This window comes from Carya illinoinensis, chromosome 14 (assembly GCF_018687715.1).
Source record: "Carya illinoinensis cultivar Pawnee chromosome 14, C.illinoinensisPawnee_v1, whole genome shotgun sequence".
NCBI lineage: Eukaryota > Viridiplantae > Streptophyta > Magnoliopsida > Fagales > Juglandaceae > Carya > Carya illinoinensis.
Genome location: NC_056765.1, coordinates 6,984,313 through 7,002,778, shown reverse-complemented (window position 1 = coordinate 7,002,778; position 18,466 = coordinate 6,984,313). Strand labels below are relative to the sequence as shown.

Genomic DNA, 18,466 nt, shown 5'->3' with positions numbered 1-18,466 from the left:
TACACCCCTACCTGTCGGTATGAGAGATGGACTGGACCCATGAATTGGGCCTCTGAGACTCATCCATACTCTTACAAACGCAATGGCCCAAGAGCCTATTTGACGGCCCATGTTGATTCGGGCCTTCATAGATGTTTAATACTCTCCAGTTACCCCGCGAAGTCTCATCACATGTGGTGTGATGGGACTTAAAACCACGCCGACGTTTCGCAAATCAGGATTAATTATCATGATGTCTTTTCCTGAATCGAGTCTGACCATCAGGATGTCGTTTCGTGAATCAAATGTCACTGTCGGGGCATCATTTCGTGAATTGAGTGCTGCTATTAGGTGTCATTTCATGAAATTTTGATGTTTATGCTTGATGCTTTTAAATAATGTTTAAAATGACGCGATGAAAGAGTATTTTAAATGAGGTTATGAAATGATGTTATGAAATGATATTTAAACAAGGCTATGAAATGATTTTAAATGATGCCATGAATTGATGTTTACAATGATGCTTATGTGTATGCTTTTAAAGAATGTTTTAAATGGTGATACTTAAGCTTATGCTTTTAAATGATGTTTATGAATTAATGGATTGATGGCGTAAAGGAATGAAAAGGAAATGATTGAAAGGACTGAATGAATGAATGAATGAAAGGAAATGAATGTTTTAATGTATGAAAATATGTAATGGCCATGACTGAATAAATTATGGTACCAAAGGACATGATAGATTGCAATGATAGGTAAGTAATATTGGTAGTACCCCCAGTGTTATCCTCTAACTGAAAGGGATTCCCAACATGTAACCATGGGTTGAATCCGAGTCCAAAAGACTGCTAACCCTAACACATGGTGCATAACAATGTGTATCGGCCAGAGAAAAAGTAAAAAGAATGAATGAATGTACGGGTGTGTGAACGTTTTATGAGAAAGAAAAACACTTTTAAAGAAAAACCTCACCTTGAAATATTTTCAAATAAAATGAATGCATATGTAAAGTATGTAGATGAATATGAATGCATCAATTAAAACTTGTGTTAGTATATTTTGACTATATGAAGTAATAATACTTACTGAATATTTGATTCACTTCAGTTTTTATATATGTCCCTTGATCCTCCTCCTAGGAAAAAGGTGAGGAAGAAGTGTCATAATAGACATGGCCCAAGGGGAGAGTGACTTATAAAGCCTAGGCGGGTTTTTATGTAACGTATGAAAAGGTAATTTTGTAAAAGGACTTGTATTTTAATTTAAAAATTTCTGCTACAAGCTCTCTTTTAATCTATAGAGTATATTTTATTTTAAACTTAGAACCTTTCAAATCTTGTGAAAGAAAGAGAAAAGTTTTAAAAGGGTCAGTAATTTCTTTCTCCTTTTTTAAAATTATTTTCTAAAGTCCCACCACAAGGACGGACATTACAAAAACTCTTTATAAAAATAAGCCACCAAACATTTTTTAGAATAGTTGACATAGAAAGTTTCCACATCAACTGATATGCTAGGTTTGTAAAAAGTATGACTTCTAAATAAATTTTGTCTATTATTAAAAGTCTCTTAAAATGATTAAAACTAAACCTATTAAAAAGTAATAAACCATATAAAATCATATATAAGATCAACGGTATCATTCTTATTCAGAAATCCACAACTATTTCACTAGTTTTACGCAATTAGAAGCACATCTGAGCATGAACAACTTCACTTCGAAGTCCAGAGTCTGCCTGCTATCACATGAGGCAAGACAATTTTCCATTACAGAAGTTACCACTTATTCAACAAAAACAAAAACAAAAGCAGGATACGTGGATTTTATTTTCTATTTCCTTGTAGATTTGAGCAGACCCAATCACGAGGCATATACAGCTTACAACTTTTTCACCAAGAGATGTACTCCATTTTTAGGTTCTATGAGCATCCTATAAGCAGGTGCATGGCTGTACTTTGGGGAGGGGGAGAACGAGAAGTTGGAGAGAAGTAGTGCTATCACTATCTTGAGTTCGGCCATGGCCAAGTGCTGTCCAGCACACACGCGGGGCCCAAATCCAAATGGCATGTACAAGTGCGGATTACTACAAGCACCCTTAATTCCATTTGCAAATCTAGCTGGGTTGAACTTCAAGGCATCCGATCCCCATATTTCTGGATCAGTATGCGATATAATTGGCACTGTCCAAATGTTGGCACCCTTGGGGATATTAATGTTCCCGAACTTCATGTCATTCAAGGCCTCCCTAGACACCGCTGGGACAGGTGGATAAAGACGTAACGATTCATGGATCACCATCGTTAGCTGCATATCCAAATTGAATTGTGTAATCAGAAATGCATTCTCTATTCATTGTGAAAATGGATTCAGATAATGTTTGCACACAGTAATTATTAGTAATCTCAAAATACATATGCGTGGTACTTATTTCATATCATAGGATGTTACGTTAATTCAAATTTGTATGATTACCTGTTTCATCTTCCGAAGCATATCAGCATCCAGTGTACTACCTTGGCAGATGTCGAGAACCTCAGCACGGACACGGTCTTGCCATTCTTGATTTGAAGCTAAGAGCATGAGGCACCATGTGGCAGAAACTGCAGTGCTCTCATACCCAGCCAAGTATATGTTCTTGCAGTTGTCAACAATGAAACTTTCGGTAGCGTCCTGGCTTAGGTCACTGTTCTTAGCTCCCTCAAGAACCATATGCAGGAAATCCTTCTCATGATCAAAGGCTTTCTGTCTCTCCTTTACTCCCTCTAGTATCAAACTACGGACTTCCTTTTGTAACCTCCATCCTTCCCTATTGCTTCTCGTAGGAAGGTACCTGAAACATGTAAAGTAGATATGTCCAAGCTGTTGCTTTAAATGGTTCTGTAAGCAATGATATAATTTTAGAAATATCATTATTTTACCTTAAGGCAGTTATCCCAGTAGACAAACCTCTCCTGGACATGACCCCCATTAGAGCTCTTAATTTTAGGAAAATCTTTTCCCCTTGCGCATAGTTGCTGCCAAAACAGGCCCTTGCGATCACATCACCAGAGAAACTTCTCATGTAATCGTCGATGTGTATGTCTGCTGTTCCACCCTCTGTCTCAATCCTACTCCTCCATGAGTTTAGCAGTGGTGTGGTCGACTCGATAATTAAGTTTATCATTCCCTGCGTGGGTTTAAGATCCAATCGGCTTGTGTGTATGTCAATTAAAATTTGCTAGATTTACAAAAAAAAATCTTAAAAAAATAAGTTAAAACTGACATAATTTTAGGTAATATGTCAAATTTATTTTATAAGAAAAATTTATTTTCAAATTTAATGTTTTGTATTAAGTTATGTTAGTTTATAAACTTATTTTTATAAAATCTTTTTTTAGATCATCTAAGTACTTTCTTGTATCAATTACCTACTAATTCGGGAGGCAACCAATATTATTTAGTCTTTGCTAAAATAATCATACCTTGACCTTCTCCATGTAAAACTCAGGAGCAAGGATTTTGCTCTGCCTAGCCCATATAGCCCCATTTGAAGTGATAATGCCCCGACCAAGCAAAGGACCAAACTCTTCTTGCTGTTGCAACGGTTTCCCAAAGTCCAAGGATGTGCATGTGGTTATCTCTCTCAAAATGCCAGGTTCGTTTATGAATATGGTTGGTGAAATACCCAGAGAAAACACAAATAAATCACCTGTTCAAACATAAAACATACAGCAAATAAAAGAGCTTATAATAACTTCTGCATCTTTGGCAACTATCAATCTTCTTTCATAACACGAGATCGAACTGAGAATTTGAGATAAATATATAGGATAGTTCAAGATGATGGAGACACACCATATTCTTTCCTCCATTGCTCTAAGAATGGAAAGATGAGAGCAGCACAGTTATGGGAGACGGGGATTTCTCCGACGGGAGCCATAACTGTGGTGGATAGGGCCTTCTTTATCTCCCAAGTATTTCCGAGAATCAAAATCGGCGGTGGTCCGGTGATGCCTTGCATTCTCAGTGCAGATCGAAGCTTGTCAGGCTTCAGCACCAGCGCATTATACAAGCGTACAAACAGTCCGGCGAAACCAAGAAATGCAACAGCAATGAATATCTTTGCTGCATCAAACTTGAGCTGATCCTCCATGGCCCTAGTCTTCGATCTTTGTCTTTCACCGTTCACGTTCGTAGAAATGAGCTTGGTTGGCTCTGTTTGTTTCCCCATACGTACGTACATATATAATGAATTTGGAGAGAGAATTTTATGTGTTGGAATTTTTAAATTTTTTAAGAAAATATGTACATCTGTACAATATTACTCTTTCTGTACATTTGACATGGTTTCATGTAATCTGTTAGGTTAATTTTACGATAAAAGTTATAACTTTACAACATGATGAATCACATTAAATCTCATTAGTTTGTAGAAATTTTTTTATGTACCTAATCCATTTATCTCTAGAGTATTCCCTTTTCCCTTTTAAGAGTACTAAAATTACGATTCCCAAATCTATCCTTGGTGCAGCATTGGAATACTCCATGTTGTTGGTCTAGCGAGATTCGAAATCTTTGGTTGAAAAATATGCATGAATAAAGAAATAACAACTTAGCCATAAGCAACATGCAAGAGGAGTTTGTTTAAGCCTGTAAAATATGGCTTTCTTTAGTTTGCAAGATATGATGAGAAAATTGAGAGCTGGCAGTTGAGTCATGTGCACAGACTCAAGAAGATCACCATGCAAAAATATTGCATTATGCACATGGGATTGAATTGTCAACGATGTATAATCAAGTCAAGTCAGCCATATATACAATAGAGGGTTAATGATTCCCATGATTCTTGGGATAACTGTCTGTTATATACAATATAATAAAGAAGAGCTTGCTGGAATTCCATCAACTATATATGGGGGATTCCATTCAACAAAAATAGCTTGAACTCTTTGCATTTCCAATCTGAATACCCATGTCACCTGGTGTGGCCCATGGCTTGCCGAGCTGCTCTTTAGTAGGATCAGCAACTTGACTTCGTTCCTTCCAACGTCCCTCATGAAAAGCAAAAGGCCACTCCATTGTTCTCGTTGCAGGTTAGTCTGTGTGGTCTCTGTGGACACTGGCAAAATCCTCTTTACGGAATGAGCTACTGTCGCCAGGACTACTACGCCTGCAAGGACTACTACGCCTGCAATTTGCCACGTCTGCTTCATCCTTCTCGGCATTCCTCCGCTACCTATCTTCTACGGCTGATCCTTGTCACCATTCAAGCGTTTCTCACTACTATAAGACATAATCTGTAGACGCTACAAGGACTACTACAAAATTTCTTAATCATTCTGCCACATTAGCACAAAACGGCTTAGTTTTGTTATTTGGTTGACAACCTCAAGTTGGTTTCTCATCTACTTTGAGTTTGGAGGGGCTGACAGTGTATATGTGAGCGTGTTAATTATGTGTATGAATAGGAGTCTGACATTGCTTAGTGAGGCTCTTGTATTGCCTTGACCTCTTATATAAAGGCTATACTAAGTTACATTAAAACATGCACAATGATGTATAGAAAACAATTCTAACAGCATGCATGTGATGTTATCTAAGTAAATCAGTTATATAAATATAAAAACTAACTTCATATGTGTTGTTATTTTGAGCTGGATTTTGTGGAGAGTTAAATTCAATGTTGTTGTAGCATGGGGCGGTGTCTTATAACAGGTTATAGATTGGTTATGGACCTTCGTAGCAGAGAGGAGCCTTTTTCTTTAAATTATACGACTTTATAGTGTATAAAAAAGTTCATTAATAAAATCTATTTAGAAGCTTTATCTTATACACATCCAGTGTGGAAGATTTCTATATCAACTATGCTAAAAATTGATTGGTGTTTAAAATTTTTTTAAAGTACCTTAATAGATCATGTCTACCTCACTAATCAGTATGCATGCATAACACATATTGCATGCAGAAAGAAAAGTATCCATTATTAGTACTAAGTAGTAGTGTTACATGCACACACAACTTTACGCACAATTTCAGTTTTACACAAGTTTATGCGTATTGAGTGTGAACCTCAATTTTTTCAGCTTTTTCTTTTTTAATTCGAAACTCAAATTTTAAAATTTTCACAATTTCAATAGCTGACGTAAGATTCTGTGTAAAAATGCAAGTATATATAAATATTCTTACAATTTTTATCATTCTAATTATTATATAATGGAAGTTTTGGAAGGAGGCTTAATGAGCATGTGAAACAGTGAAAGGATTTGATTTTATATTTACCTCGCCAATTGTAACTTGCACTATGCACTATACATCGTCTTTTTTTTTTTTTTTTGATAGGAAAACATGCTTCATTATTCAATAAACTTACAAAATACTTGAATCAATCCAAAGGATATTAGAGATTACATCAGGGTATGCACCCCACCATAAACTAATATCCTGCACACTTAGACCAAACTTGGCAAGTGAATGTGCTGCTTAATTCATTGCAGCTTCTATTGACATGTTGCACAGCACAGGTAAGGAGCTGTGTGATCAAGTCCCTAGCCTCCCTAACAATATTTCCAAATGCAGCCTTTGAGGACTCTTGTTTATTGAATTCTTTGACCACCAACATGAATCACTTTCAATCACAAGATGATTAATCCCAAGATGAAGGTAGAGCTGAAGGCCTCGGAGAATAGCTAATGCCTCAACCTCCACAGCAGTCATATCAACATGTTCTTTCTTTGCAGCAGACATAATCACTTCTCCATTAGAATCTCTTAAAATTGCTCCTATACCTGCCACAGAACCATTTGAAAAAAAGGCTCCATCTACATTGAGTTTAAAGAATCCAGGAGGTGGGAATTCCCATATGCAATGATGTCTTATAACAGAAATAAGTTTGCACTTGAGTTCCTTGAAAGACTTCTGCATTGCCAAAGCATTACCCACTATAGTCTCTGTACTCACATCCTTCTCCTCGAAAAGATTCATGTTTCTTCTATACTAGCAGCTCCAACATATGAGGAAAAACAATTCAAAAATTTTAGACCTCCTATTTTGTTGCAACCTTAGAGCCACATCAAGAAAAAGTTCATCTTCCCTTATAATGATCATTTATCGGAACTAATGAGACCAGACCTCTTTAATAGAAGGGCAGGAACAAAGCGCATGGAGGATATCTTCTCTTTCAGCATTACAAAAAACACATCATTCCTCTTCTACCATCTTTTTCTTCCTGAGATTATACTTTGTTGGTAAATCCCTTCGACAGCTTTCCAAGCAAATATTCTCACCTTAGATGGAAGTTTCATATTCCAAATAGCTTTCCACAGTTTTCTCATCAATGTAGCATTCAAAGATTTCCCACACTACCTGTTAGGACTTAAGGTTTTGAACATCCTATAGGCACTTTTGACAATATAATGACCATTTGTTTCCTAAGTCCAACATAATAGATTAGCTCTATCCTGATTGAGCAAAATCTTTGTAATCTGTAGAGCTACATCTGGTGCAAACATAGCAGTAATCTTACCTACATCCCATACTCTTTGATCAGCAACAAATAAGGACTTAATAGTAACATTTTGTTCCAAAAACACATCTGCATTCCCACACATAGAAGTTATGTTTTGCACTTCTGCAAGGCTTTTAAAACAAGGAAGCCAAGAGTCTTTCCAAATGCTCACATTTTGACCCGAGCCAATTTTCCATTGACATCCCTCTTTCAGTTTATGCTTGGTGCCCCAAATACCTCTCCATACAAAGGATGGGTTATAACCCAGTGTAGCATCTAAAAAGTGTGTTTTGGAAAAATATCGAGCCTTGAAGACCTTATGTAATAATGAGTCAGTATTTTGCATAATCCTCCAACCATTCTGTGCCAAAAGGGCATCATTGAACAACCTCAAGTCCTTAAGCCCATAACCTCATCCTGTTTAGTTTCACACATCTTAGACAGCTCATCTAGTGTATTTTGTGCTCTTCCTTTTTTTGACCCCACTAGAACTTTGCCATCAATTGCTCAAGCTCATAACACAAAGTGGAAGGCAATTTAAAGCAACTCATAGCATAAGTTGGAATAGACAAAGCCACAACCTTTATCAATATTTCTTTCCCCCCAGCCGAGAGCATCTTTTCATTCCATCCTTGTAATTTCTTCCAAATTTTATTTTTTATATCATAAAAAGCTCTATACTTGGCCCTCCCAACCATTGGTGGAAGCCCCAGGTATTTCTCAAGCTGTTGACTTTGCTGCACTCCCCAAAGCTCCAATCTATCATTCCTTATTGCAGAAATCACATTAATACAAAAAACAATGCCAATTTTGTCTCTATTAATCTTTTGGCTTGATGAAAGCTCATAACGGTTCACTAAGTCTTGGATCCTCTGGTTTTCATGCACATTTGCCTTTCAAAACAAATTGCTATCATCAGCAAATAGCAAGTGGGATAACCTAGGAGCTCCTCTGCAAATCCTTACAGGTGTGATCTCACCATTCACTTCAACCTTCTTAAGCAATGAGATTAGTCCTTCAGTACAAAGTAGGAACAAATAAGGAGATAACGGATCCCCTTGTCGAAGCCCTCTTGATGGAATTATATGACCTTTAGGCTCACCATTAATCAAAACTGAAAATGAAACAATTTTTACACACATCATCACAAGAGCAATCCATTGAGTATTAAAACCCATTCTTACCATGGAATTTTTAATAAAGGACCATTCCACTCTATCATAAGTCTTCTTCATACCCAGCTTAATGGACAAATAACCCTCCTTTCCCTTTCTCTTATGTCTAAAAAAATGCATCACTTCATAAGCTACAAGTATATTATCAGAAACAATTCGACTAGGAACAAAAGCACATTGGGAAGTAGATATGACAACATCAAGCACCTATTTAAGCCTATTTGCAAGAACTTTAGATATTAATTTATACACCACATCACAAAGACTAATAGGCCTAAATTCAGAGATCATCTCAGGCTTGCACTTCTTTGGTATCAAGGTTATAAAAGTGTGATTAAGAGATGAAGGGATACTACTAGTTCTGAGGCATGTAGGATAGCAGAAGTCACATCATTTTCCACAATATGCGAGTAGGGTTGAAAGAACATGGGTGGCATTTCATCTGATCCTGGTGACTTGGTGGGATGCATCTGGTCCAAAGCTACCTTGACTTCATCTCTTGAAAATTCCTTTACCAGCTCCACATTCATTTATGCTATAACTCTTCCACTCAGGCCTTCCAAAAAATCCAGACTGCTGCTCAGATTTAAACAATGAGTGAAAGTAATTGAGAATGAGCTGATCCCTATCCTCATCATACTGCCATGTCCCATCCTCATTTTTCAAGCCTCTAATCCAATTCTTACTTTTCCTTTGTGATGCCCTGTAATGAAAAAACTTTGAATTGCTGTCACTTTGAGCCACAAAGCTTTGGCCCTTTGGTTCCAAGGAATCTCCTCCCTTTCTAACCAAGACTGTAGCTTATTTTGAGCTGGCATTAATTCCTTTCCTGATATACTACTTGGATTAGCTAACTGCAATCTTTGAAGAGAATCTTGAGCCCTCCTTATTTGCTGTTTCACATGCCCAAACTTCAGTTTGTTCCATGTCTTAAGACCCTTACTGCAGTTGTTCAATTTGTCAGTTATAGATCCCATAGGCCTGCTTTCAGTAGCCCCTTGCCAATACCTTGAAATAATGTTACCACACTCTTCATCCTCCACCCACATTGCCTCAAATCTGAAAAGTTTCTGCCTATCTCCACTAGAATTAATAATAGGCAATAGTATAATAGGCAAATGGTCTGAGTGTGCAGCAACATCATGAACAACTGGAGAGAGAGAAAACCTTTCTCTCTAGCTGCGGTTAGCAACATACTTGTCAAGCCTTTCACTAACCACCCCATGCTCATACGGTCTATTGCACCAAGTATAAGTAGGACCCTCATATCCCAAATCTATCAAATTGCAATCATCTAGTACACTCCTAAAAGCTTGCATCAACCTTTCTGGATGTGGCCTTCCCCCCATCTTTTCTTGTCTACATATCACTTCATTAAAGTCCCCACATACCAACCATGGTAGATTACCCTTCTCCTTCAGAGTTCGAAGTAATCTCCAAGTCTCCTCTCTTTTCTCAGTTTCTGGGTGTCCATACAAACCAATAAATTTCCACACCAGCCCCCTATCAAACTCATTAAGTTTTGCATCAATATGAAAGAAAGAGAAACTCTTAATGGATAAGTCTACCTCATTCTTCTATAGTAATGCCAACCCACCACTCCTCCCTTCACTAGCCACTTCAAAACAACAATCAAACCCCACTCTAACATGAATGCTTGCCATTTGCTTAAGACTCATTTTTGTTTCCATTAAAAGTAGAACTGTAGGATCTTCTCTCCTGACCAAGTCACGAAGAGCTCTAACTCCTCGTGGGTTCTCAAGCCCACAAGAGTTCCAACTTACAGTTTTCATTTATCTCGACGAGGCTGCTTAGTAGCCTTCACTGTTGGGCTTAAATCAAGTGCAGTATCATCCTCATTTTCCATCATACTTGTCCTCCCCCGTTTCGAACTAGTAGAGTTCAATCCAAGAGCCTTCCTCTTACCCTTCACTTCCTGCAGCAAAGAAACTCCAGTAACTTCATGAGATGTAGGACACACTCTAACCCACTTTCTGCAAGGCCTACCTCGCCTGGGTTTTGAATGTGTTTCAACACCTACCTCATTTCCTATGGGTTGAAGCCCATCTTCATTAAGCAGCTTTGGTGCTGGAAACATATTAATGCCTTCCTTTGATGGAAAAGATAACGGTTCCTCCCTATGAAGACCAGTATAATTCTGCACAATTTCCTTTTTGGTTACAACAGTAGAAGTCAACATGCCCGTAACATTGCATTCTACGTTATCACCGATTACTGCATCCTTCCTTGATTCTTGCATAACCGAAGCAGAAAAAAAGTCTTCCCTCTCAAATGTCTCCTGATTTCCATCCACCTTCTCTGTCGTTTCCTTCTTTCTAGGCTTGACACCAGTAGGTTGTCTATCAATCTTCAATGACCTTGCCGATGAGGAATTCCGATGATAAGAAGCCTTTAGACATAACTTTCCTTCCCCTCTACCCAACAAAGTGCCAGCACGCAACCATGATCCAAATGGTAATTGAGAAGAAACCTGTGCCTCTTGATGGCCAACAACTTCAGTCTTTAAGTTGATGACCTAGTTTACCACACCAGCAGCAGAAATTTGGCAAACGTTCATAAGCAAAATGAACCCAGCATATACCATATTGTCCCAGGTTAACTCTGGCTCCACGCATAAGAGGCTAAGATATATCTACCTTGACTCTGATTCTCATGAATTCTCCCCGTGCAGCCTCCCCTTATTCACCATCAACCTCCTCCACAGTGCCTATCTGATTGCCAATAAGACGTCCCCACCTCCTCTTTCATAGCATGTAATGGCATTTCATATAGTCTGATCCCAAATGACGCCTCAAAAAGTCATATTTTCATCACTTGTCAATCACCCTCCAAATGTTTCAGAAGAACCAAATTTCGATCAAAAGTCCATGGTCCCTCACGAAGAACACGTTGCTTATCACGATCATCTACAAACTCCACTAGAAGTAATTTTGATCCCAACTCCTTGAATCTCACTTCATGAACAGGTTGCCAAACTTTTTTCATCGTAGTCTTGAGAGCCTCGCGGTTGTAATAACGATTAGTTAACAAGGACATCACCAGACAACGTTCTCCTCATGTAATATTTGATTCTAAGATAGTAGAATCCACACAAATCTCACACCTCTCCTTCTTAGATAAAGACAAATGTTGACACGAAGATTCTAACTCCTCTACCATTGAGACAGTGAAAGATGATGAAAATAAAAACCCTGCACGGCCATTGAATCCTCACCTTTGGCCCAAAAAAAAAAGTATTCTTGATCTCATAGTAGCTAGTATCCCTCGCCGTCCTTTGTGGTCGATATGGTCATTTCCTTTTAGTTCGTATATATATAGTAGTATCCTTAACCGTCCCGTCATGTGGTCGATATCATTTCTTTTTTTTTTCTTTTTTTACGAAGAGGGAGGAGGGACCCTCCGGGGTATATTCAAAACCTCACGTGTGGTGGAGGAAAACCATGGATACAAAAACTCTCTGCATAATGAAAAGCCAAATACAAAATACCAGTTTAACCATCTCGTAGATTTGGCAGTCCAGCTTTATCCGTCTTCAGCAAACCATGAAACTTCCAAGGTAAGTCAGAAAAGTATTCTCAGCAGTTAATGCATCCCTCCGAACCCATTCTAGCTAAGAGTGGTGGAGTTATTCATTCTACCAAGGTTGATATCATTTCTTTTAGTTCGTCTATACCCCTGATCACAATGTCCGACGACCAAGTGAGATTTTAGATACACTTCAGTGTTGGACAACATGTCTGGCACGTAATTACTTTTGATCTTTTTGGAGGAAATATATTCCTTTCCTTTTTTTAAACTTAGCAAATATATTATGTTATAGTGTGTTGACTTTCAATTTGGTCAATATTATAAAGAAAAATCATATTTTTCTCACCAAAGTTTTTGTGCATCGAATGCATGATATTTAATTTGTTTCACCATAAAACAATTTTGGTAAATAATTTCTCTAATGGTGTTTGAAAAAGTGATCAGTAAATGAAAATTAAATAGTTTCAATCAATAAAAAACCAAACATTCTATTCTGAAAATTGGTTTTAGTTTAATATTCAGAAATATCAATTTCAAACCGATTCCCTCGATCTCTCGGGTTTCTTTCCTGAGCTAATCTTCCACCTCTTTCTCACTCTTTCTATATTTTAATTTTTTTGAAGCTATATTAATATATTTTGAGATCTTTAAATTTTTTTTTTTATTTCTAACATGTTTTAAGTTTTAAATTCTTTTTAATATGTATTAAATTTATTTGAAGCTAAAACATGTGCTTTAGATATGGTTGTATTATTGTAACATTACAATCCTAACTGAATTGTTTAAGGTTATACTACATGTGTGCGACTTGGGCAGCAAATCAAAATGTTTTATAATTTCACGAATGATCATGAGATTATAAAAAAAAATTGATTTCCAATGATAGTGCACGTCATGACATACATGTCTCTCTCGAATCTTATCATTAATTTTATAATAAAAAAGGGGGGGAGAATTAATTTGTGTATTATCTTGCTTTCGGGAGGAGTTGTACTGCTAATTAAGAGGATCAATTGATTGATAGAAGTAGGGAGATCATGGATATTGAGTGATTTTTAATAGCATTAATGATTTTGTTATCTGGTGCTGATGATGATCTTCTATTGATCTATAATTACCCGTTCCTTCTTTAACGTTGATGTATTAATTTGTTAGTAGTTACAAAGCAACGTGAATCTCTTAATTTTATGGACATTAATCTGATCTGGTTATGATCATGATCACTAGCTTTAATTACTTTGATCAATTTTACATTATTAATATATATTCAATTTTACATTATTAATATATATTGATAGGTGGGGTTTGATATATATAATTAGTTACCAGCAGATAATGATCCACTGCATTATAGGGGGAAGTGTAAAGGTGGTATTGAATACTGAAATTGAGAAGAGCATACAAAATACATGCGGTTTGAATAAAATAAAAATAAAAAATAAAAAATAAAAACAAAAAACAAAAACCAAATTTTGCAGCGGACACGCAAACGGCCGTGGAAAAGCCAAGGCATGAAACGGCCCTTTAAACAAGCCAAGCGTCGCCTGTTAGATGATTGGAAAAGGGCTATTACGGCGGTTTCCTATAATGATGCAAATGCAACTTTACGCCTGTTGCGGCGCTAATTCTGTCGTCACCCATATATCTGTTGTATTTCGTAACACATATCCTGGGGTCAACCATCTACCAACTCATGCTCTAAACGATTTTCTAGCAAAACGGGTCTTACATCCTGATTCTTTACAACCGGAGTGGCACCGACAAAAAAGAACTGAAAAAAATTAAGAAAGTACGAAGTAAAAGATGGAAGAGAACACAATAGATAAGATGAACATATATAAACCATGCCTTGAAATTTACTTCTTGTTTCTTTAATATTGTTGAAACAAATGTCTCTAATATTAGTTATGGTGACATTTTGAAACATATTATTTTACCAAACTCATTTGAACAAATTATTCTTGAGTCTAGAATACTACATAACTTAACTATAGTATTATTAAGAAAAACATATTATCCAACATACTATGTATTTCCATATTTTAAAGTGATTTGTTAAACCAAGGTTTTTTATCACGTATTGATTGTAAAAGTACTAAATATGTTTTAGAAGAAGATTTAAAAACATTGTATCAAATCAAATTTTTGTCAGATAGTAAATTATTTTAAGTATATTTGATTTTAATATTGATTATATTAAATGATCTAAAAATTACCTTTCTGATTTTTTTACCCACAAATTCCTGCAGTAGAAAACATGAGCAAAGACGTGATTTTAATATATATATATATATAGATACACTCACAGCATCTCATTAATTGCCCTTGTTTGAGCTGGCCAAATGCGCACCATATGTATGCATGCATGCAGCTGGAATATATTATTGGACCGTGTCAGCTTCCTCGCCAGCTCATGTAATTAATATGCAGTCCTACTCACGTACGTGGTCTTGAATTCCAAGTTCAAGTCTTTATATTTAATTCCAGGTGGGGCTTATATAATTATGTAGGGGCAGTTTTGGGTTTTCATAGCAAATGTTTTTTATGACATTCATTCATTATATCAAAATAAATACTTTTGTAAATCTAGCGCTTCTAGTACTACTTCTTGGTGACAGTTTCTTATGACTCATTTGGATTGAGAGAAATGAGATGATATGACATGATATGACATAATTTTAAATGAGTTGAATAAAATATTATTAGAATATTATATTTTAATATTATTATTATTTTAAAATTTAAAAAAATTGAATTATTTATTATATTTTGTATCAAAATTTAAAAATATTATAATAAAGAAATGAGATGAGATGTAATCATTTTCTATCCAAACAAGTCCTAGCCGTCGTGTGTGGTCGATATGCATGGTCATTTCTTTTTAGTTCGTCTATATATAGTACTAGTATATATCCTTAGCCGTCCCGTGTGTTCGATATCATTTCTTTTAGTTCGTCTAGCCCTGATCACAACGTCCGACGGCCAAGTGAGATTTGAGATACTACTCTTCAGTTTTGGACAACGACAATGTCCAGCGGGAATAGCAGGAGAAATCAGATGTAATTACTTTTCTTTCCGGAGCATATATATATATATATATTTTATTTTTAAAAAAAATTTAGCAAATATATATATTCTGTTATGATGTGGTGAGTACTTTAACTATATACTTTCAATTTGGTCAATATTATAAAGAAAAATCCTATTTTCTCACCTTAGTTTTTGTGCATCGAATGCATGACATATATATTAATATATATATGGTCGTTTTGCTGAAGATCAAGAATCATGTGTTGTATACGTACGTACAAGCTGCATTTGTTTCACCATAAAGAAATTTTCGCAAATAATTTCTCTGATTTTTTGGTGTTTAAAAAAGTGATCAGTAAATGAAAATTAAAAAGTTTCAATCAATAAAAAATCAAGAATTCTATATATTCTGAAAATTGGTTTTTAGTTTAAAAATTCAGAAATATCAATTTCAAACCGATTCCCTCGATCTCTCGAGTTTCCTTTTGGAACTAATAATCTTCTTCCTCTTTCGCACCCTTTCTATATTTTAATTTTTTTGAAGCTACGTACATTAATAATATATTTTGAGATCTTTAATTTTTTTTTCTTAACATGTTTTAAGTTTTAAATTCTTTTTAATATGTATTAAATTCTTTAGAAGCTAAAACATGTTTTAGATTTTGTAGTTTTCTAACAAATTAATAGCTTGTCATGTGGCATGTCATAATCTCTTGTCTTGCTTTTCATATATGAATATCAGCTTGTATATGGATATTGCTTGTTTTGTTTTTTAAACACATTATTAATTTGACTATATATCTTGATTTTCAAATATTCAGTCGATACGTACTTTCGTTTTATTGTTGCTTTTTTCTTTAATAAGTCAATTAAATGTTTATTTTCAAATATTGTATATTTAAGAGAAAGAATGAAAAAAACTGGAAAAATGAAAAATTCCCAAAATGTTTTCTTGTAAATTATAAATGAGAACGATATTTTTAGTGTGACTAGTTTTAATATATTTATTACAAGTACATTATAAAAAATAAAAAATAAATAAAATAAAGTATCATGTTTTCGCAATAGTTTATGTTACGTATAAGTTATAATTGGTTTGCATTGTCACGTTACAATCCTAATTGAATTGTTTATGGCTAAACATGTGTGCGACTTGGGCGGGAAATCATTTTTTTTTTTTTTAAATTTTAGGAATGCTCAAGAAATTATCAAAAGATTTGATTTCCCATGATAGTGCACGTCATGTCATGATACATGTGATCTCTCCTTATCATTTAATTTTATAATAAAAAAGGGGGAGAATTTGTGTATTATCTAGCTTTCAGGAGGAGTTGTACTACTAATTACTAAAGAGGAATTCATTGATAGAAGTAGGGATATCGTGGGTATTGAGTGATTTTCGTTACTGATTATTGCTGCATTAATGATTTTGTTAGCTGGTGCTGATGATGATGATCTTCTATTGATCTATAATTACTATCTGTTTGTTCTTAATTTAATGTTGATGTATTAATTTATTCGTAGTTTCAAAACAACGTGAATCTCTTAATTTTATAGACATGATTAAAGTGATCTGGTTATGATGATCACTAGCTAGCTAGCTTTAAGCACTTTGATCAATTTTAAGGTGCCAATATCGAGAGGGCTAACCAAAAAATCGATCAACTCTATATGTCAATTTTATCTACATGATGCATTAATATTGTTTAATCTTTGTATTTTCCAGAGCACCCAGTAATTCCAGCATGGAGGCTGATCGTGAGGCTAGAGATCCTCTAAAATCGCTTAAAGCTCAGATTAACAAACTCAGGCTGATACTGCAAAGGATGGAAGCTGACTTGCTAGTTCTGGAAAACAATGATCACACTTCGGAAAGTCGCGGCGCCCCCCCCGGTTTCAATTAAATACCAACCAATTGGTTTGGTATTTAATTTCAAATTAAATGCATGCATGACCATCTCCATATAATATAATATATTAATAAATAATGAGTAGATGGTCACTAGCTAGATCACTTTGATCATATGTACTAAGTCTGTATCATGATCTATATATGTTCGTTAATGCTTGGCGTCGCAGTACTCTGTACGTACTTACGTACGTACTAGTTTGGTTTCGTATTTAATTTCAAAACGCATGCATGCATGCATGCAAGTGTGTTTCTATGTTTATCATCATCTATATTCAGGGGATGTATATTAACGTCGTTTGTGCTTTTTTTTTTTTTTTTTTTTTTCCTTCCTTCCTAAGCAAGCAAATTTCATTAAAATAAGATGATCACTACAACAAAAAACATATTTTGGGACGAAAATTTTCGTCCCAAAATATATCGATTTCGTTCCGAAAGATTTTTTGGGACGAAAAAATTTCGTCCCAAGCTCGTCCCAACATCACTGTCCCAGAAGATATATTGGGACGAAAAACACAATTTCGTCCCAAAATATATCTTTTGGAACGATTTTGAAAGTGACCGTTCGATACCGTTCGAACGATGCTTTTTTTTGTCACGGTTAAAATTCGTCCCAGAATGGCGTTCGAATGCTTCTCATATACCGTTCGAACGTCAATGTTTGTTTTGAACGGTTATCAAGATACGTTCAAACGATCAGTAGAAATACGTTCGAACGTTAAATGAGACGATCGAACGGTATAAGAGATCGAACGGTGATGATCAACGTTCGAACGATATGGTAATGTCATGCGTTTGAACGGTTTTTTGAGCATCTGGTATCGTTCGAACGGTTTGCGAGTTGACGTTTGAACGTTACATTATCGTTTGAACGGCATGCCCATTAATGTTCGAACGTGACTTTGTCGTTCGAACGGATATTATTTTTATTAAAACCAATAATTATAAAAAAACTAAATAGACATCCATATTATTTGAAAAATATAAATTAAGAACTGTTTAATTACTCACAAAAGTTTTATAATAAGTGCGAAGAAATAAATAACCATAAAACTAGCATTGTTCATACATAATTAGATAATGTCATAAGCTAGACGTAAAAAACCATCAGTTGGTTGGAGGCCTGTACTGTTGCATAAGCTGTTGCATTTGGAGTTGCATATCTCTCCTGAACTCTGCTTGTTCTTCTTCATGTTGTTTGAGGCGCATCTCCATGTCTCCTTGTCTCGCCAATTGAGCCTCTAACTCTTGTTGTTTTGCAATCAATTCTTCAATTCTACGATTCGCATTCTCTTGAGCTATAGAGGCAGACCCGGAAGAAGAGGAAGAGGGAGAAGGTTTTA

At 35.6% G+C, this 18,466-nt stretch overlaps 2 protein-coding genes and 1 long non-coding RNA gene across 3 annotated transcripts; 1 reads left to right on the top strand and 2 right to left on the bottom strand.

Annotated features, from left to right (window-relative positions):
• Nucleotides 1-1,855: 1,855 nt before the first annotated feature.
• LOC122293514 (cytochrome P450 714C2-like) lies at nucleotides 1,856-3,657 on the bottom strand (the record flags this gene model as incomplete). The annotated part of the gene is made up of 4 exons (XM_043102088.1): nucleotides 1,856-2,281; nucleotides 2,450-2,807; nucleotides 2,896-3,143; nucleotides 3,439-3,657. Coding segments are annotated over 4 exons (1,251 nt in total), but the record flags the coding sequence as incomplete, so codon positions are not given.
• Nucleotides 3,658-3,700: 43 nt separating this feature from the next.
• On the bottom strand, nucleotides 3,701-4,140 carry LOC122295059 (cytochrome P450 714A1-like). The gene has a single exon (XM_043104081.1). The coding sequence runs from the start codon at nucleotides 4,107-4,109 to the stop codon at nucleotides 3,792-3,794; it is 318 nt and encodes a 105-aa protein (XP_042960015.1). The 5' UTR covers nucleotides 4,110-4,140; the 3' UTR covers nucleotides 3,701-3,791.
• Nucleotides 4,141-15,023: 10,883 nt separating this feature from the next.
• On the top strand, nucleotides 15,024-17,416 carry LOC122294865. Its single transcript, XR_006237767.1, has 2 exons — nucleotides 15,024-15,243; nucleotides 16,941-17,416. It is a non-coding gene; the product is annotated as an uncharacterized LOC122294865 (long non-coding RNA).
• Nucleotides 17,417-18,466: the final 1,050 nt, after the last annotated feature.

Bases quoted from the DNA above. Each gene is read 5' to 3' on its own strand.
- LOC122295059 (XM_043104081.1), bottom strand. From the start codon at position 4,109: ATGGAGGATCAGCTCAAGTTTGATGCAGCAAAGATATTCATTGCTGTT.